At 37.0% G+C, this 21713-nt stretch overlaps 1 protein-coding gene across 3 annotated transcripts in view; it reads right to left on the bottom strand.

Annotated features, from left to right (window-relative positions):
* The window catches only part of Pde7a (phosphodiesterase 7A), a gene marked incomplete at its 5' end in the record, with an annotated part of 126423 nt that extends 104710 nt beyond the window's left edge, over positions 1 to 21713 (bottom strand). For all 3 annotated transcript variants that reach the window (XR_262266.2, XR_262267.2, XM_005392162.2), the window contains 1 exon segment: positions 21511 to 21713. Coding sequence is in view for 1 of the 3 variants with exons in the window: in XM_005392162.2 (XP_005392219.1) it covers positions 21511 to 21648 (138 nt within the window).

Here is a 21713-nt window from a genome sequence, read left to right as displayed (position 1 = left end):
ATTCAGCTTTGGTAATTCATATGTATTTAGGAATCTGTCCATTTGTTCTATGACTTCCATATTACTAGAGTACACGTTCTCAAAGCAGGTTTCTATAGGATCTCTTGTAATTTCAGCCTTTTTATTCCTAACTGCAAGGATCTGAGTCTTTTCTTTCCTTTTTTTGATAATGCTGGCTAAGGGCTTATCTATCATTCAAAGTACAAATTGTTCAAGTCATTGTTTCTCTGTATTGTTTTCTTAGTCTCAAGTGCATTAATTTCTGCTCTGGGTTTTATAATTTCTCCCCTCATACATGCTCTGGATTTAACTTGCTCTTTTTTTAGTAGCTTGACAGTCAACATTAAGTTGTTTGTGCTCACTTTGTGTTTCTGATATGAAAATTCACTGGTGCCAGGGATGTAGCTCAGCAGCGTAAGTGCCTGCCTGGTAAGTGTAAGGTCCTGAGTTTGATTCCTGTTAGCAAAAAAAAAAATACTGCTATAAATTTCCCTTGTACAGCTCCTTTCATTGCATCCCATAAGTTCTGGTATGTTGTATTAGCATTATTATTTAATTGCAGAAACTAATTTCTTCTTAAATTTGATCTGTGATCCACTGGTTATTCAGGCAGGTGTTATTTAACTGCCATGTATTTATGTAGTTTTTGCAGTTCCCTTTGTCACGGATGGCCAATTTCACTGCACTATGGTCTGATAATATGCATGGCATAATTTCAATTACTTTGCATACTTAGGAATGTTCTATGAGCTAGTTTGTGGTTTATTTTGGAGAAAGTCTCATGCAGCTGATAGTCTCATACTCTGATGTGGGGTGGGACACTCTGTAGATCTACAAAGTCCATTTGTTCAAAATATGGGTCAGCTCTGATACTTCTTTGTTGATTTTTTCTGGCTAAATCTATTTGTGAGAGTGGGGTACTGATATTCCTCCACTATAACTGTTTTAATGCTAATATGATTTTTTATATACATTACTGTTTGTTCAGTGTGCTGATATATGGTGCATGTATATTTATTTTTGTTATTTTGTTCTCTTGGACTGTTTCCTTAACATGTAGTGACCCTCTCTGTCTCTTCTTTGTCTGCAAATAGAATAGGTACCCCTGCTTTTTTTCTTAGTTGGTCTTGCGTTGAGTATTATTTTCCATTCTTGGACTTTCAATCTATCAATTTCTTTTTGAGTTAAACATGTTTCTTATGTGCAGCACAGTAGGATCCGGTTTCTTTATCCTTTCTGGTAATCTGTTCCTTGTGATTGCTGAATTGAGGCCATTCAGATTGATGTTTATAACTCATATGTGTTGACTTATTCTTGTCATTTTTTTCCTGTTGTTAGTTTCCTATCTTTTCACTATTTAACTGCTTGCTTTGCAATTAAATAGTGAAAGGAGGATTCATTCTACTGGGGTTCAAAACATTGTAGTCCTCATTATCTCTTTCCAGAATACCCTTCAAAACATTTTGGAATGCTGGTTTGGTGAGCATGGATTTCGTCAGGTATTACGTACGATGGAAGTATCTTATTCCTTCATCAATTCTGAAACATAATTCTGTGGGGTACATTAATCTGGATTGAAGGTTGTTTTCTTCTAGGGCTTGAAATACTTCACTCTAAGATCACCTTGACTAAAGGATTTGTGTTGAGAAATCCGTAATTCTGATGGACTTTCCTTTGTAGGTGGTTCCTTTTTTCTAACAGGCTTGTCTATTACATGCTTTGGGGTAATTTTTTTTTTTAAATCAAGGCTAGTTGGCATTTTATATGCCTCATTTATCTGTATCTGTATGTCAAATTCCTTTACCATGCTTAAGTTTGCTGCCATTACTTTAGTGAACAGGGTTTTTTAAATGTCTTTTGCACTGTCTCCTGATTTTTTTTCATGGACTTCAACCAATCTTATGTTATCCTTCTTTGCATCATCTAGCAGCTGTTGGATTATTTTTGCATGGTCCTTTGCTATTAAGAAAGCTTCCATGATCTCTAATGGCAAAATTGTCTTTCTGAGCTGATGTTCTGCCCTTATTGTGGTTCTCTGTTGTGCATACTTTCAATAGAATGTTTTAAGCTCCTGGATTTCTGTTTGAATCTGTTTCATGGATTTCATTTCTTTCTTATGTTGGGCATTCATGGTTTCCATCACTTTGCTAAGCTCCTCTATATTTTTATCTGTATGTACTCTAGTGATGCTGATCACTATGAAGCAGCTCTCACCAGTATTTAATCAACTGGCTTTCTATGTTTACTCGTGAGTCTGTCCCAGGCCTAGGCCCTTTGTCTGTGGATGGGCAGCGCACTCATAGTAAATGAACCTCTATGAGTCACTGGTCCTGGCTGAGGCCTGTAGTGGCCTGTGAGGCCATGATGCCTCAAAGGACAAGATAAGGCCACAGTTGAGGACAAGTGGTTCCAACCCAACTGAACTATATAGAAACTGTAGCTGCAGGCATCTCACTCATACAGTGGAGGTCGACATGGAGATAAGATAGATCTCCTAAATTAACATAATTTACTCTGGGAAGTCCTTGAACTAACTCCTAAGGTCCTGCTCCATTTCCCATGCTTTCCAGCCCTTCCTTTGTTTGAAAACCAAACAAATTCAGGCCACCCAGAGAATTCCTTTGTCTTAGCCCCCAGACAATCTCCAATTCTGCTAAAACATTAAGAATCTGGGCTCAGACTGACACTTAGGTATGCTTACACACACTTTTCCAGCACTGCGAGTCTTTTGTACAACTGCACAAGTGGCTGGCACTCAGGTTATAACTCAAAGCTTTGGTTTTAAGTTAAACCTAGAATTCTGGTCATAAGCCAAGATGTTCATATGTGAGGCCAGTCCTAATAGGGACCACTGTACAAAATTCTCTATACCCAGTTTTTGTCTTAAGTACTCTGGATATCATTGCACAGCCTTCTGGCCTCCATTGAGTCGAACAAGAAATTAATCATTAATTATACTATTACTCTCCTCCTCTCTTGCTGCTTTTAAAATATTCTCCTCCTCTTTTATCATGTTGATTATGCTACTCTGAGGGTGAGACTCTGCATTAATCCTAGTCAGGTTCACTGAGCTTCCAGATGTATAGTTCAATATCTTTTATAAAATTCAGAAAGTTATGAAACATCATTTTCTGCATATTTTTCCTTTTGAGATTTCCATTACATATATTTTGTACATTAGATGTTTTCCCCAGATCTGAGGCTCTTCATTTTTCTCTGGTTTCAGGTTAAATAATTTCTATTAGACTATCTTCAAGTTCAATGATTTCTTTTACTGTCACCTGAAATCTGTTGCTGAGCCCCTCTAGTAAGTTTTTCAAGTATTTTATTCTTCAACTCTACAATATTCATTTGACATTTTAAAACTTTTTACATGGGATCTATTTATATTCTACAGAAAAGCTGCAAAGATAAGAGTTCCATTGTATGCTTCTCTATGTTAATATTTTCTCTGGATATTAATATTTTAAATATTCATGTTATATTTATTTAGTATGTATGTGGGTATATACATTTTGCAAATATCTTACATAAAATATGGTGCACTGACCAAAAACAAGAAATTACCACTGGTGCATCAAATACAGCCCATATTTTGATTTTACCAGTTTTTCTAATGTACTTTTTCTGGTCCACTACCTACTATGTCTCCACGGTCTCCTATGATGTATAGTTTTTTCTCAATTATCCCCTGCTTTTCATAATTTTGACAGTTTTAAGGAACCCTGCAGGTGTCCATGTAGAATGACTCTGATTTTGGCTTTGTTACAGGTTTGGGGAAAGTGAACGTCTTCGTGACACATAAGAAATGGGGTTTGTGGTGACTGTTTTAATAATTTCTACATTCTTGTTGAGAATCTGCATTTATTGACATGTTGTTACATTTTCCTAAATTTATTTAATTATGGTTTCTTTTAGTTCTTTTACCATATTTATAACAGCTGAAGCCTTTACTAAATCAAATATTTAGTATCACCAACATGTTGGCCTGGGATTATGTCCTAAAAGTTACTGAGGATAAGGGCTGCCATTAGTCATCCAGTTACTCAATTATAGATCAACCTATTATAACAACTAAGATACCAGGAGAAATCCAGACACCTTGTATTAAATCTTAAGGTTTATAATCCTGACCCTCATTCTGAATCCACCATCTACCATATTTCTATGAGGACATCTGAATGCTAATGCCGCCTAAGAGCTTTGCCAGATGTCCTTTAGTCATCATTCTAAGAATTAACGGTAGCTGTCTTAAGATGGCACATGATACTTTGAAAGACTGGATGCCATGGTAGGGGTGGGGTGACATTTTGAGAAGCTAGAAAAAGGAAGCAATGTGGGTACAAGAGCGAGCTAGACTCTCAGCAGAACTAGGTCACCAACAAAATTAGTAAGCTTGTTATACATTAAGCTTGCTGAATATCTACTCAGAGTGAACACTGAGATGAACAGAGCTAAACAAGCTATCTACACTTATACAGCTCATCCCATAGTCTAATCAAATATAACTGAAGTCAGGGGCAGATTAATGGACAAGGGCAATAGTGCTAAGAGCTAATTCTGGGCTGTAACCTTAATGACTAAAACCAGAATTGGTTAAGAAACTTAAAACAGCAGACAAAAGCAGACAAAAAGCTAATTGGAATCAGAAAGCAAGGATTATGGATAAATGGGAATCCAGTTATTTCAGGAGTAGACGCTAAGAACCCTTTGAAATGTTACATACACTTTTGTATGAACTCCTTCCACCATTTGTATGTGAAAAAAAATTACAGTGATCAACTTTTGATGTACACATTTATAAATTAAACACAGAACACACACATTATACATTCCATGCAACATAAAATTAGGATATAAAAAATTAAAAATACAAAATTTTACTTTTTTATTTCCAATGGTGATGGCACAGTCCATGTCAATCTTGCTCTAAGCCTAACATTAAAATAAGAAATTTAAAAAACTGTGGATAAGGAAAGAGGTATTAAAACTACCTCAACTAGTAATAAGCGAAGCCTGGCACAAAAATCCTCAGTTACTGCTAGAGTTTTCTTAAAATGAGTTTGGTATATTTTCATTGTGGAAGAAAAGAATGAAATTAAAAAGATGTTGTTTCTACACATTTCAACTAATCTATTCTGCTTTTATCTTCAATTGTCCAATTCTATATAGTAAGCCACTAAAAAGTCCTTTATAATGTAAAATGTAAACTCTCTTTAAAAATTTAAGGACTTAAATGTCTCAAACTGTAGCTACCAACGAGTTAAAAAGATGTGCTTGCAGGGAAGCCTGCATGACCACTGCCTCACCAGTGAAAGGCTGTAGTGATACATGTGGTTCTCCAGTTGTTAAGTTTTTAATACACTACCCAAGCATAAATTTTTTTTCCTACCATTCCACATACTGAGCTATAGAAAATACATTTATACTGCCACCTTCTTTTAATGTATATTGAAAATACAAAGAGATAACTAGCCAATGTGTTGCAATGATTAAAATGAAAAAATATCATTATCAGACAATGTAGATGGCAAATTTACAGTGTGCAAAAATTTTTTAAATAATGAGAATATTAATAATAAACTTATTCTCATTTTCACATCATTAAAGAGACGATTTACTAAATAAAAGTTAACAGTATAAGTGAAAACTTTTAATTAAATTAAGGCAAAAATGACACAGGTATTACACAAATGTGACACAAATATGACAAAATTACATTCTCCATTCTCAGTATAATTCAGAAGTTGATTTAACTGATTAAACTGCCTACAGAAAAACAGGCAACAGATATAACTTATGGATGACACAGAGTAGCTAATTAATAATAAACATACAAGTTTAATATCAACAAAAATGGAGACTAAACATATTGAGAAGGTATAAGAATTTACTTTCATGCTATGCCATTCATGAAAATACAAACTGGCATCACTTTTCTGAAAAATCTGCCAATACCCTTTAATCTAAAGCCTGGGATATAGTTCAGTGGCACAGCACCTGCCTTGTAAGTGTGAGGTCATGAGTTCGATTCCTGGTACCCCCCCAAAAAAAGAATATGACCCTTTAATCTAGTACTTACATTAGGAAATGATTTCAAAAATTAAAGATTTATTTATAAAAATTATCACAATATTTCATTTCTCTATAGAAAAACCATGGATCAAAATGTTCTAAAATGTTCATCTCTAGCGGCCAGGACTATAGAAGATGTTTCTTCTATTTCTGGTATATTCCCTGTATTTTATAACAAGCATATATTAACTCTGGTCCAAAAAAATTCTTCAAGTTACTTTTTAAAGTTCCTTTTAACAAATATAACCCAGTTCTTCTTATAGAAACAAATAATAAGTGCTATTTCTATTCCAAAGGGACAGGCTTCTATTCTAATTCTAGAATTATACCTCCCACTCACCCAAAGCTTCAGCCTCCACACCATCACAGAGGAGCTCTAGTTAGAAAGAGATCTAAGTTCAAATCCTAGAAACACCACTAACAGCTGTGTTCCTGTGAATAACATACTTTTCTAAATCTGAGAGTATTCCTAAAAGAAAATAATATAAGTTTAGAGATTAAGAGAGTTTCAAAAAAGGGGGATAAAGAAAAAGGTAGGATTATAATATGAAATTGTAAATATGCAATTTGGGATTCATCCAAAGGAAAGCTATGATGACATATGTCCTCAAATGATAAGAATGAAACTCAAAGAGCTTTTCTGCATTCCTCTGTACAGAAACCTTGCTTTGCTTTACACACAAGGAACACAGGAGAAAATACAGGAAACGAGATCCACTTCCGGACCACATATTCTAAGGCAGGTGAGGCTAGATAAGAGGCAGACAAATTAAAGGTGTGTGCCATATACTTCCAAAAAAAAAAAAAAAAAATGGTGGAGGGATGCTATTTTAGTTAGGAGGACCACAGAAGGTTCCTCTACAAAGACTGGGCTGATGCTTGCACAACAAGGAACCAGGAGAAAATCCTTGGTCTTGAGAGAACAGGACAAGCAATGTCAAAGATAAAACTCTGGCACGTTTACAGGTAGCTCTAAAAAGAAATGAAACTGAGGAGGAAGCAGGGACCCCAGGAATCAAATTATGTGGGGTCATATCACAACAAGGAGTTTGGATTTTATTTTAACTGGGAGAAGAACCCACTGATGTTTTCAACAGAATGACATGATCTGAGTGCATTTCAGAAATTACTTCAACCATCTGTGCAGACAGAATTCCGGTGACAGGAGGCTACTGTTGCAGGTTAACATGTCCTAAACTAGGCAGGAGTGACAGCACTAGAGGTAGCATAACAGAATTCCCATGGGAGTTGAGTTCAACCCTGTTTCTGGATTCAAGCACAAAGATCTCACCTTGTAACACCTGCGCTAGTTCTCCAACTCCAAGTACCACCCCACTTAACTTTATATACTATCCTAATGAGAGTATGTGTCAGAGTGCATTGTAATTATATATTTCCATTGCTATTATTCCTCAGGACTGAGCGCCAAGAATGAAAGCAGGAATAATCTCTTATTTATAATACCTGGAAAAGTGCTCGGCACGTAGAGTGCTCAGTAAATGTCTGCCGATTCAAAGAAGAAACATAAAAATTAAAACAAAGCCATTTGTATTTTATAGGGTTGTTGTAACACAGTACTACAATCTGGTGGCTTAAAACAACATAAACTTACTTTCTTACAGTTCTAGAGACTGGAAGTAAAAAAACCAAGGTGCTGAGAGGGGCATGTCCCTTTTAAATAATATTCTTTGCCTCTTCCTTGTTTCTGTTGTCCCCTGGTAATCCTTGGAGCTGCTAGCATACATCTTCACCGCTAGCATTTTTGCCTCCAGAGCTGTGTCTGAACCATGTTCAGTTTCTTCCTTGTGTGTATCTAAGTGAACTTAGGTCCTTTCCTAAACCCTAATCTCATCGAACTTCATTACATCTGCAGACACTTATTCTAAATAAAGCTTCATTCTGAGGTTCCTGCTGGATATGAATTTTTGAATTCATTAAACTATTCAACACCACAACAGATTGCCTTATACACTAGTCATCCCATTCCAAAAATATTCAAGTAAGGTTGAACAGCCAAAATCAAATACATTGCACAGAAGGGACTTCTGTACTGCCTTGGTATGTCCTTTAATCTCTCAGTTTATTCATCTGTATGCTCAGGAGATGAGCTCTACTGTCTCTTCTAACACTAATATTCTAAGATTTTGACCTATACATTTTCTTGAGGACTTTTTAGATTTAATAAATATGAGTTAAACATATAGAGACCCTCAAATATTTGAATAAATTAAATAACAGCAGAAAGCTTAATTCCTAAGCTCTGAAGTAGGCAAAAATATTTTTGTAATATAGCCACCACTACACCTTTTCCTTCATTTTTCACTAAGAATATAGTGTATTCTTTCATATATAAAAACATTATACTATCATTTTAATAAACTACACCTTTGAACACATACTATATGCCAGGTCCATGGGAATACGGCAGTGAATAATGAACATCTATATAACTGTACTTATTAACTAGAACTTAGTCTCTTCATAATTTTAAAATTCTACTTAAATGACAGTTTAACAGGTACAAGTTATTTCTTTACTGGGAAGGTTTTAAAAATAGCTTTGTTGGTTTCTGACTTTAAAAATTGTATTTTGGGGGGCTGGGGATTTAGCTCAGCGGCAAAAGCACCTGCCTGGCAAGCGCAAGGTCGTGAGTTCGGTTCCCGATACCGGAGGGGGGGAAAAAAAAAATTGTATTTTTATGGTTTAACAAAACTCACCAATGTAAAAAGATAATAAACACTACCAGAAATCTCATTCCACAATGGTAACTACTATTAACATTATACTGAGCAATCTTACAGATTTGGATGCATTCATGTATTGGCATATAGTATCTTCCATGATTTTATCTACAAATACAGATGTTCTGTAGAAAGATGTATTAACATGCTAATGCATCATACCACACTATAATTATTCTCTCCCCACACTCAAATTGTTATTATATTTTTCTATGGCAAACCTGGCCATATGGCCTCATTTCATTGCAGCTTTCTGGCAAATTAACATACCGTTAATTTAACCAATCCCCCATTGATGAACACTGAAATAAGGCTAAACGTTCATCATTACCAATGTTATAAAAAGCATAAAAAAACTAATATCTTAACAAATTTTTACAACTGCCCTTTTGGACAAATTCCAGGATTGCAGAAAGGTTTATATTCACATTTAAAATGTTCATTTGGGCAATACAGACCTACTATGTTCTCAAAAGGTGGAACCAAATAATGCTCTATCTCCATGTAAGAATACTCATTTTCTCACAACCTTTTCCACATTAGGTTTTTTCAGTGTTCATTAATATGATAGTCATCCCATGACCTCCTCCCAAAATCTTTTATTTACATTTCCGTTATTATAAGAGAAGTTGTATATTTGTTTCTTCTTAGAAATGCTCAAGTTTTCTAACAATACCTGAGTAGTTCTATTTTCTTAAAGTGTGTACTATACTTATTAATAGTAATAAATCTTTTCATATTACTTTTTAGAATACCTTTATTGTTGTCCTTAAAATATATGTTCACTGTGTGAAGAATTCACACAAATATTAAAATGAAAATCTTAAAAATTTTTAAAAATTCTAACACATACTGCATCATACAGAGAAAAAAATATAAAATGCTAAAGAGTGAGCTCTTTGTATACCAGGAATGTTCTTTTATTCTCCAAAGTGAAAAAGGATTCATTCATAAGTTAATTCTAAAGTGCAGGGGAGCTAGGTGTGGTGGTCAATGTCTGTAATCCTAGCACTGTAGGAGACTGAGGCAGGAGGACTTTAGGCCGAGCCTGGGCAACTTAGTGATTCAGGGAGACCTTGTCTCAAAAAAAAAGGGTTGGGGATGCCATGTACTGTAAAAGACCTGGGTTTCGTCCCCTTTACCACATAAATGAAGGAACAAATCAACAGAGAGAGACAGACAGAAATGTCTTTCTCTTCATGAACACTTCCTGTAACACTGCACGTAAGTCACATTTCAACATGTCAAATACTGTCTTTTCAAATCAAATGCTAATCTGGCCCATTACATTTTCAATAATGGTTTTGCTTTATCTTTGCTTATATTTTAATTAAAAGTTACTAAGCTATTTTTATAATTGAGTATGTTTTGTATTCTAAACTTTTCAAATAATTACTGCCCTATAAATAGATGCCTCAATGTATTAAAGAAGACCTGTCACTCAAAAAAATAATGTTCATTAAAGAAGGACTGTTACCTAAATCCTACAGATAATTCTTTTTACAAGGAATTGGGGATATAGTGAGAAAAGTAACAGATTAAAAATTGGCCAAGCTAAATTTACAGTCCTAACTTCTCCACTAATTGTGTGGCCTTAGACAAATTATGCAATCTTTTGAGTGTCAGTCGCTAATCTTTAAAATGTTGGGAATGTAATTATATTTATATGGTCCCATTCAAATACTAATATTCTGACATTCCCGAAGAAGGCTTAGAAAGAGTATGTATAACAATTCACTACTGGGAGTTATCAAAAATCAGGGGACACAACTGACAGATGTATAAGGTATTATTTCTATACAGCTACAGAGAATAGTAAAATAAAGCAACAGAGTAATAAAATGGAACTGAAGTAAATCAGTAGATTACATACTGTGTCATGCACGTTCTTGGAAGTCATGAGCATGGAGTTTCAGAGAATTAATTAATAAATAGGTCCTCAATTTCCATATATACAGTTTTCTAGAACCACTCTGTGGACAACATATGCCACCTTTCCTTTTCTTCCCCCTCCTGTGCCACGTTCTAAAAGTAAATCTTAAAGATCTAAATCTTAACTGTCATTAGCTTTCCAAAAAAAATCTTTTTTTTTTTTTTTTTTTTTTTTTGTTTTTCTCCGGTACCGGGAACCTAACTCACGACCTTGCGCTTGCCAGGCAGGCGCTTTGCTGCTGAGCTAAATCCCCAGCCCCTCAAAAAAAAAATCTTAACTGTCAATCTTAACTTTTTGAAACCCATTGTGGAATACTGCCTGGGGGCCTAGCAACACCTGGCCAGTCAAAGGGTAGTTCAAAATATTCATGTTGAAAATGAAAAGAGAATCAGACCCATTACAAAGCATTAAAATAAAATAATTTTAATTACAGATTACTTTTAAGCATGCAACTTAGAAGAATGGGTAATACTATAAATGAAGAATTTATATTATCATCTTCTAAATTCAAAAATGAATTTTCTCAGTATTTTCTGATATTGCTTGGATCTTAACTGTACCCCAAAGGTCCACATGGTAAAGGGTTGGTCCTCAGCCCTAGTAAGTCTTCAGGTCATTGAAGATGTGTTCTAGAAAGTGATAGACTCCAATTTCCAGCCAGGAAGTTAGTGATTTTGCTCTGCATGTGATGTCCTGCCTCACCATAGGCCAAAAACAATGCTGCCAACTGATCATAAACTGAAACCTCCAAAACTATGATCCAAAACAGACCTTTGTCCTTTATAAACTGCTTATCTTGGGTATTCTGTGATAGTGACAGAAAGCTAACACATTTTTAATTATTAAAATTAAAAGGAACAGAATCAATGCAAGACCCCTTTTTACTAATATTTGTAAAAAAAAAGATAATAATTGAAAAAAATCAATCCCATGCTCACTGCAGTAGCACATGCCTGTAATCCTAGCTATTGGGGAGGCTGAGGCAAGGGGATTATAAATTTGATGCCAGCCAGGGAAAGGATCTCAAAATTTGAAGGAAAAAATAAACAGAAAGGGCTAGAGATATAGCTGTTGGTGGTAGAGAGTCCCTAGGTTCAACCCCCAGTACTGAGAAAAAAAAAATCAGCCCTATCTATACCACTGAAAATGCATTCCTTACAAAATTTTACTTTAATACTTACTTAAAAGGTCATAATTCACAGGCTGTTTTGACTGTCTACTGGCCATAAATGCATTAATAACTTAGTCCAAAATACACTGCCACACAGCTTTGTGGACACAAGAAAATTTATATTTTTAAATTATAATTGTATCCATACAATTCCAAAAACTGGGTGCTGAAATAAAGCACTTTTCATTTACATATACTGAATTCATGAATGAATTTACTTAAATTTGTTGCTGAAAAGTATGACTAGTAAAAATGTCTTCAAGTATGAAAGAATACACTGAGGCAATAATATGTAGAGAAAGTAAAATGAAAATAAGAGGAAAAGAAATACAAAAATTCTGACTTAAAAGTAAGAGCTTGCTCATAAAGTTTTTTCAAATAGATAATGGAAGATGCTGAATTGTTAACCATACCTTTTTTCCGGTGTTGTTTGGTATAGGGAATGGAACTCAGGACCTTGAGCTTGCCAGGCACGCGCTTGTGCAGCTGAGCTGTCTCCCTGGCCCTTGAAACCATACTTAAATTTTAACAAGACACATTTAAAACTGCGATTTAAGCAATACCTCAGAAATCACACCATGGCCGGGGATACAGCTCAGCAGCACAAGTACTTGCCTGGCAAGCACAAGGTCCTGAGTTTGATTCCCAATACCAAAAAAAAAAAAAAAAAAGAGAGAGAGAAAAGAAGTCACATAACTTACAAATATTCAAAGTTAGATAAAACATTCAAAGAGAGAGAGAGGTATGATTTTTTTTTTTTTTTTTTTTTTGGTTTTTGAGAGGTATGACTTTTGTTTCCTAAACTCTTTGAAAAGATATACAAAAAAAATTTAAAAACCCTTGTAGTACACTTCAGAATCCGTCATTAGTCCTAACCTTCCTCTTAAGACACTGCCTAAGGTACTCCCCACTTGCATGCTCTCCAGACATAAGAACTCAATATGTTCACAGTAAGCTTATTATATAGCTCCTTCTGCACATAAGAAAAAAAAGAGAAACAAAGAAGGAGGGAGCGAGGGAGGAAGGCAGGCAGGGAGGGAACGCAAGTGACAAAACCTTCCTCCTCTTCCTATCTATACTTTGGTTCTTGTTTCATCATGTATGTGGTCTCCAAAACTGAAGAAGACATTTTCTTCTACCTCCTAAAGCAAATAAATTTCTAAGACCTAACTTTCTATTTTTTCCCTTTCACCATTTCCATTGTTCAAAACCTCTTCATCAGCAATCATTATACAGCTCTTCTTCAAAACAAAAACTACCATTTTACTTCCCAGCATCTCCCACAGAGGGTGAAACTACAATTATCAGAGCTATGCAGATGTACCTACTTACCATGCATATAAGTGAATTACCCAAAGGATTTTAGAATGGCGAAGTTTAAAGGAGCCAGAAGAGTCAATTCCCTTGATAATATCCTCATCCAAGTATTTCAAGCTATAGTTTTCACTGTCACTGAGAATTTATAACCTTACGAAGCAGCCCACTCTATCTGCCAAAGATCTCGGTCCAAATACAACTGGCTTCACTTTTTATTCCTACAGTAGTTTGGTTAAAAAAAGAGATTTCTGTTAACAGAAAAATACTGATAACATTACATAAATTTGTAAATAAAAAATTAAAAATCACTTAAAATTTCACTAGCCAGGGATACAGCTCAGTAGCATAAGTGTCTGTCTGGCAAACGAGAGGTCCTGAGTTGGATTTCCCAGTCCCCTCACCCAAAGAAGAAATTTCACCATCTAGAGAGCTTCAGTTAGCAGATTAGAACACATCTAACTTTTGCTTTATATTCTTCTGCAAGCATGCATGGTATATACATATGTATATACTGGATTTTGTTTCATTTACTTTTTTTTGCATAAAAACCCTATGCTGAATCTTGAGACTTGGTATGGGTTTTAACAAGATGGTCAGTGAATTCCTGGTAGGGAGACATAGTGAACATGTTCTCTTTCCAGAAGTGGAGGACCAGGTACTATAGGTCTTGGGGGTGGAATCAAAGGTAGCCCTGGTGAAGTTACCCACTGTGGCAGTGCAGCCCTGACAGAGGTGTTCTAGTCAGCCATACTAGCCATCTGCAGCAGCTCTCTGGAAATGGTGTAAGACAACGCGAGTGCCTCTGGGCAGGAATGAGCAAACCAGCGTGGAGCCACAGTGGCCTATTATCTTGCAAGGGACAAGTGGAAGAACTTGCTGATCTTGTTCCCAGAGTAGCCTCCCTGCACAGGGACAATGGACGGCATGGCCATAATGATGGCCCTTCAAACGGCAGTGGCTACCTCCTTGAAGCACTTAAGATTGACATGACCCATGCAGTCCTCAATGGCAATAAACGCTTTGAATGTAACCCGCTGGTCAGCTTCTACACTGGAATGATCTTCAAAATCTTATCCCTGAGGGATGATCCCAGAAAAGTCCATGATCTTAGACTCCCTGATAGGCAAGGAAAAGAGAAAGATCTCCTCCAGAGATGTGATCTTTACGACCTTGACCAGCAGCCATGGCTTGGTAATATGGATCCATTCCTTGTCCTTAGCCTTGCCGCCTCAGCTCAGCCCCTCCTGCAGCCCCACAAACCGCAGCCAAAGCACCCTGAAGTATCCGTGGGAGGCACCTACCACTACACCTATCTCACGCTGCACTAGTGGTGTCACCTGCCATGTGATGTTTTCCCAAGGAGGAAACTGTGTCTTATTGTAAAACAAAAAACAAAAAACCAAACCAAACAAAAAAACTGGGATAATCCTTAGACACCCTGGGTTTTTTCCCCCACTGACTTATGTTGTAAGAATTTCTCCCATGTGAGTAAATGCTGTTCCAATTCTTCAAAGCATTTTAGAGCATTTTAGTGCTTACACAATACAGAATAAAAAATGCTAAAATTTCTTTGGCTATTTTTAAACTATGCTGTTATAAATTCTTAAAATTCATCAAAGCATCTAAGTAGTTAAATACAAAAATAATAAAAATACTGAATTCCAGAAGAAAGACTATTTAACTATTTATAAGTTATTTTTGTTTTCCAACTTTTCATATTTATAAATAATAATGGGATGAACATTCTCAAACGTTAATCTTTACCAACATTTCTAGTCATTTACTGAGGGAAGATTCCCAAAAGTAAGTTATCAACCAAAAGTATTAATTTTCTAAGTAGTGACTTTTTGATTCAGTTGCCAAATTATTTTCAGAAAATGTACAATTTATGATCATACTAATAATGTACAAATGTAACCTATACACTCACTTTTTAAAAATCTATGAATTTGAAAGCAAAAAAGGCCAGTGAGGGAGCCAGAACATGACAGGCCCCCCTCAAAGTTTGTGTACTTGATATCTTGATATCCAGATACTCCTTGGCAAAAATGAGAGTAATGTCATCTAGCTTAAGAGAGTTTTTGTTAAGGATTAGAAACACCAATTAAAGTATCTGACAATCTGAATTACTGCTTTCTTAAGTGTTCCTTTAGTACCCATATCTTTAGTCACTAGTGTGGTCAAACACAATCTCCTTTTCCATTCCCCAAACATGCCTAGCTACTGGTCCTTACTCTATATTCTGAGATAACACTCTTTTCGTATGTAACAAGAAGATGTACAGGAGAATGCACAGGCTTTAGAGTCAGAATGATCTGAAGTTTGAACCATTTTTACCAACTGTTAGCTTGCACAAAGGACAACTTTAAGTTCGCTGCTTCTCTAAGTTAGGGACTATGTGACTTAGGAACACGTTCAGCAATTGAGAACATACGAGTAATCAATGTCTGTATTGACCCCCATCTCCTTCCTCCCATTCATGCAGTGGTCCATTAACCCTCAGAAGAAAGCAATAGTCTATCATCTCTCACCATCAACTCCCCATCTCCATCCACTTGCCTCCTGAAATCTGAGTCTATTTCCCTTCAAACTAAGTAAGTAATTTCTTTAGTCATTCATCAAAGCAGTTTCCGATTACCTTACCACCCTGGACACTATCTTCAGAATAGGACAATATAATTAGATCTTCTCGAACATGGGTGTCTACAACAGAATGCTCCAGATATGGTCTGAAAAGACCATAGTAAAGGTTATCACTTTTAATAATCACCTCCATCCGTTTCCCTTACCCCATCAGCCAACAAAACCCATAATCCATAAACTTACCATTCTAACTATGTTTCATTCACCTCACAAGTGAGGCAGACCAGATTAAAAGTGAGCGAGATCAAACACGACAGAACCTTCGCAAGGCTCGTGTGATGCCTGGGACAAGTGACTGTCTTGAAGCTCACTTTACCCCTAGGTAAAAATGTGAGCAACACCACTTTTCTTAATTTTTATAAAGATTAAAAACAAAAATTAAAGTATCTGACAATGCATATGGTACTCCAAAACCAGAAATGACTATTATCACCAAAGCAAGACTATCAGGTCTTTAGTAAGCACCATTTGCCAAGTACTTTATATGGAGTTCAGTTTACTCAAAACTATTATTTTGGCTTTCCTCAATTTCAGTTATCCAATTAACAATTTTGTGTTCTTCATCATATTCTGTCCTACCTCAGTTACCTTCTCCCCCTACTCATTATCTTCTGAAAACCAAGAGCTATCTCTACCAGTAGGTGGAGGCATGGAGCAGCCATCTAATCATCCCACTCAACATTACCTATTACAGACACTTTTGATATCAACCACAGAATCCACGGCACAGATCCCTTCCAAGGGGAACCACTGACCACCTCCATTATCCCCTGTATCAGCTTCCATATATTAGTTTTAAGAGGCTACTAAAATTGTAATATCAATTTGGAATAAGGTACCTTTACAAACTGATGTTGGATATACAATAGCCCCTATAAAGGAGTAATAAAAATAAAATTTCATGGAAGAAGAAACGCAAATAGTATAAATCTCTTGTTTACTATAATTTGTATCAAACTCAGGTATACTAGTGCATCCAGTTCAGTGGCAAAATGTCTATATGATATTTGGTAATATATGACTGGACATTAGAGGGATAGGATCATTTACCTGAGCGTTGTCAAAGGATAGAGCCTTTTGATTAAGCCAAAAAAATGTTCTTACCTTTTGACTCAATCTAGTGATCCTACAAATTTTATCAAAGCTGCATGAAGGCATTTATTATTAAATGAAGTTTTGTGTACAAGAAAAACCTGAAAACAAATGTTCAACATCTGGAGAATGTTTTGCCAACAAGTCGAACTGTTGTTCTAACGATCTAAGAGTAATGATCTATACGTCTGCTCTAATACAGTAGCCACTAGCTATATGCAGTAAGTAAAAGTGAACTAAAATTCATTTCCTCAGTCAGATGAGCTGCATTTCAAGTGACCACTACATACATAGGGCTAATTACTTACTATCATATTGGATGGCGAAGAGAAGATATCCATCGTTACAAATGGTTCTATAGGACAGCGCTAACTGTATACTGCGCATTTAAATGGGCCCCCCTGTCCTCTTCCCCCTACATTCACCAATTTATCTAGAAACACCTGTTTAACCTTTAATTCGTTGCCTAAGCCTCAACAGCTATATGAAGCTACCCTGATTTATCCCAGAAATTTAGGTGTTCCTTGTAGTCCCATCACACCTTGATAAATCTTATACAACAAGCACACCACATAGAATCCTAGCTTTTCTCCCCTCACAATCCTATAAACACCTAGAAGGAGGAACTAACTTTTATCCAAGAGGCTCTATACCATTCTAGCACAGAAAGGACCTTGAAAAATTGTGATACATACTATGAACACTGCTAAAAGCAAGACAAAATGGCCATAATGGTTATAACTGGAAAGTGTTAATATTGTGAGAGGCAGGATCACATCGATTTTTTTTTAACTATGAATTTTTTACATTTTCTTAATACTAACTGCAAGCAGCCTCATAGGTATTCTGTGAGTAAATATTTATGAAACAGTTTTTTGTGACTTTTTTTTTTTCAGCACTGGGGCTTAAGCTCAGGACCTTCACACTGAGCTATATCCCCAGCTCTTCTTATCTTTGAGACAATCTTGCTAAGTTTCCCAGGCTGGGTTTGAACTTGCAATCCTCTTGCCTCAGCCTTCCAGAGTGATGGGATTATGGGTGTGCTGCATCATGCCTAAGAAAATAGTATCTTAAGAAAAAAAAAGTCAGGTGTGGCAGCACATGCTTATAAAAAGTGGGTGGGGATATAGCTCAATGTGAAGGCCCTGGGTTCAGTTCCCAGTCCTGAAAAAAAGAAGATGCTAAATTTGGCTTACTATGGTATTAAAAGCATGTTTACATGTTACATTCCAATATTTTGTCTGATAACGTTTTTATGATATATTTTTAAAATTCTAAAACAGGACGTTTCCAGTGCTTTGGCATTAGTATCAATACACGAACCCAACTTCCACATTTACTGAACCCCTGTCTATGCAAAGCATCTGTGGTGAAGAGCTTCCTTCTGAAAGACAAATGTATAAACTCAGCTGTATACCAACACAGTAAGGAAATGGCTTCATTCATTATTCAAATAATTAAAAGAAATCTCAACCATTTGAAAAGGTAGTATACGACCTGGTTTATAATAAAAACTTCACATATCATTTACTCATCATCCTTAGAAAAGCTATAGTTCCAATAAATGAATTTTCCAGATAACTCAAGCTTGTCCATTTTGGGGGGGGGTACCAGGAATTGAACTCAGGACCTTGTGTTTGCTAGGCAGGCGCTTATGCCACTAAGCTATACCCCTGGTCCAAGCTTGTCCACTTAAGCAACAACATTTAAACTGTCTAGAATGGAAATCTTAAAAGATAACAACAACAGCAAAAAGTACAAATCTTCCAACTTGTAAAAACAGACTCTACTAGCATTATTTTGACTAATACTTGTGTTGTCCAACACTCAAGCGCCTGACCTAAGTTCCCAGGTTGCTGAGTTGGAAGAGTTTTTCTTCCCATCCCGAGGTTTTGGTGTGTTACCTGTCAGTTTTTGCGGTGTGAACAGCCTGTAGCTGGCTCTCATCCCACTTCAAATTTCTTGCTACTCAGAAAATTTTGCCTAAATTTCACATGCTTTGAGAGGATGTCCAAATTTATTTTGGTTGCTCGGTCTTTTCTGCTTACTTCCCAGGTCTGTTGGTCTGCAGTTACAAGTTCTAAACCAAACTCTGGATAAATGCCTCTCTATTCTACTGTGATGTTCTTACACTGCTTTACGTTTAGAACTGATATTCTGTCAGAGGTAATTTCATTTCCTATTCAGTCATGCAACAAGTATTTATTAAATCTCTACTATCAGCTGCACTCCACTATGATAAAAATAAAGAACTGAAAAATCGCTAGTTTCAGCCAGGTGGCACACACCTGCAATCCCAGCACTCCCAGAGGCTGAAGGAGGAGGATCACAGACAGTCTGAGGCCAGTGCTGACTACATAGTGAGTACAAGGCCAGCCTGAACTACACAGCGAGACCCTGTCTCAAAAATCAAAAAAAGAAAGTTTTGAACATATCTTAAAATTGGAAAAACTATAAAGTATTTTACTTATAGTTAGAAAAATAATTTTAAATCTCAAATTTAAAAAAAGCTCTTCATAAACTCTTTATAATTTCTGTAACTCTAGGCTTAACTTTACTCAGGGTTAAAGGAAGCTTTTGATTTAACCAAATATTTATTTCATAGTGCTCTGAATAAGACTCCAAGATTTTTAACTTCCCTTTCTTATTACAAATTCCCACCTATCCCCAAAGAACTCACTATCAATATATGCTTCATTATTAAACAACATGCAAAGCCTTGATGATAGTAAATACACTCAGCTCAGCATCCTGTTAACACTGAGCAATGCCAAGCAGAAAATAGGTGTCAATTTAGGAAAACTTCTGTCTGAAGTGTAATAAATACCTGTATATTTATTTTGGTCTTTTCTTGTTTGTTTTTACATTTTAAGAATTAGAATATACAGTAATTCTACAATATTTGCTTTACCTGCCACAATCTTCTAAAATTTCATTACCCATTTAAACCTAAGTCTAGGAAATGAGTCAAGAAAGAGTAGAACTTGTATTTGGTCTCTGTAGATTAATTAAGGCATCTTGGCATCAGCCTTGTTTTAAATCCCTTGGAATCTTCATTCTCATTCATTTTCTCCTCAGGGAGCATGAAAACTTTGAAGCGTCTTGTAATTTATAAATGATCAGCGATTCCATTATTTAAACATAACTGGAAACAGGTGTGGCCATGTGCCTGCTGATCTGAGGAAGTGAAATAATACTTAGAAATGAACAAAGTTCCTACCACTGAAGACCTTGAATTATCACTATTGAAACCTTTTTAGTAGTGTATTAATACCTCTTCAACATTAATTCTGTAACCTGAAAATGCTCCAGCAGTACTAAAAATGCCAATAACAGAACTAACATCCAAAATAAGTAACAATGTAGTATTACTTGAAATGCCACTTAAAATTTTAGTAATTTTTACAAGTCTACACTGATCTTGTAAGCATATACCTTGTGCTGTGGAAGTCTGATTTCGAATAAAAAGGACTTAGAAAAAAACTGATATGACTCCTGCTCTTTCTACAAACAACTTAGGCGGATGACAAGTGATATTTACTAGACAATCATAAAGCAAAATCTCTAAAAGGTGCTGTCCACACTACCTGGAAATACACTACTGACACAACATAACTGGAGAAAGATACATTCCCATAAAAGGTAATATTAAGCAATAGGAAAAATAAACAATTTGATTTAAAAAATGATCAGGACCACAAAATTTCTTGCAGCAATCAGTGAGGGCACTCAGCTCATATATATATAAAAAGCAAAATTGTTTTCGCGTTCCATTCTAAATCTTGCAATTAAAATCAAACAGTAGTAAGGAGTTGGGACAAAGACATCACCATAGGAAAAAATATAAGTTCTCCGGAGCAACTGGTATTGAACCATTCCAAATATGTTCCTGTGAGTAAACATCAGTGGTTTCTCTTTAAAAATCTCATCAAATTAAAAACAAAGCCCATTCGCGGCTATCAGCTCTGCAGACCTGCTCCTCCGACACCACTTTAGGCCCATCCGTAGAAATGAAGGAGTTGGGGAGAAGACAGCGACCTGGCATCTGGGCCTATTGTTCACTGAGAACCGCGGCACACTGGAGCACCGCCGAGCGCGGGAGCTGAGGCTGGAGGGGCGTGAGCTCGGCACAGGTGTGCGGGGTGGGGGCAGCAGAGGTGAACAGGTGTGCTGGGGGCGGGGGGCTGCAGCTACGGAAGCGGGGCCCAACTTCCGAACGAAGACGTCGAGAAAGCCTTAAAGGGCAAAATCATGCTGAGGCTTTCGCCGCCGGGCACGCCGATGGCCTGCGGGAGGGCTGCGGGGTGCCCCGGGGTGCGGGTCTGAGGAGGCCGGCGTGCGGAGGGCGGACAGCAGCGAGCATGGAAAGAAAGGCTCTCAATCCGAAGGGCCAGCCTAGGAGTCCCCCAACAATAGACAAAGCTGGGGCCGGGTTCGGCGGCGGGAGCTGGGGCGCCGCGGAGGTGGTGCTGGTGGGCACTGGGAACAAAAGCGAGAAGCCCCCGGTGTGGGCCCGGTGCAGCGGCCGAGGCGATTACCTGTGAGAGCTGCCGGGGGTTGGGACAGCCGAAAAGCGCGGAGCTGGAGCTGAAGCTGATGGCTCCTCGGCGGCTGAGGACGTGCTGGGGGACCGGCCTGTCCAGGGGCAGCACCGGCAGCTGGTAACATACTTCCATTGAATACGCCCGCCCTGCCTCCGCGCGGCGCCCGCCCTGCCGCGGCCGCCGGCCCCTGCGCTGGG

The sequence above is a fragment of the Chinchilla lanigera genome, unplaced genomic scaffold (assembly GCF_000276665.1).
Source record: "Chinchilla lanigera isolate Chin_1 unplaced genomic scaffold, ChiLan1.0 scaffold00043, whole genome shotgun sequence".
Classification (NCBI taxonomy): domain Eukaryota; kingdom Metazoa; phylum Chordata; class Mammalia; order Rodentia; family Chinchillidae; genus Chinchilla; species Chinchilla lanigera.
Note: the sequence above shows the minus strand (reverse complement) of the source record. Positions and strands in the feature narration are given on the sequence as shown.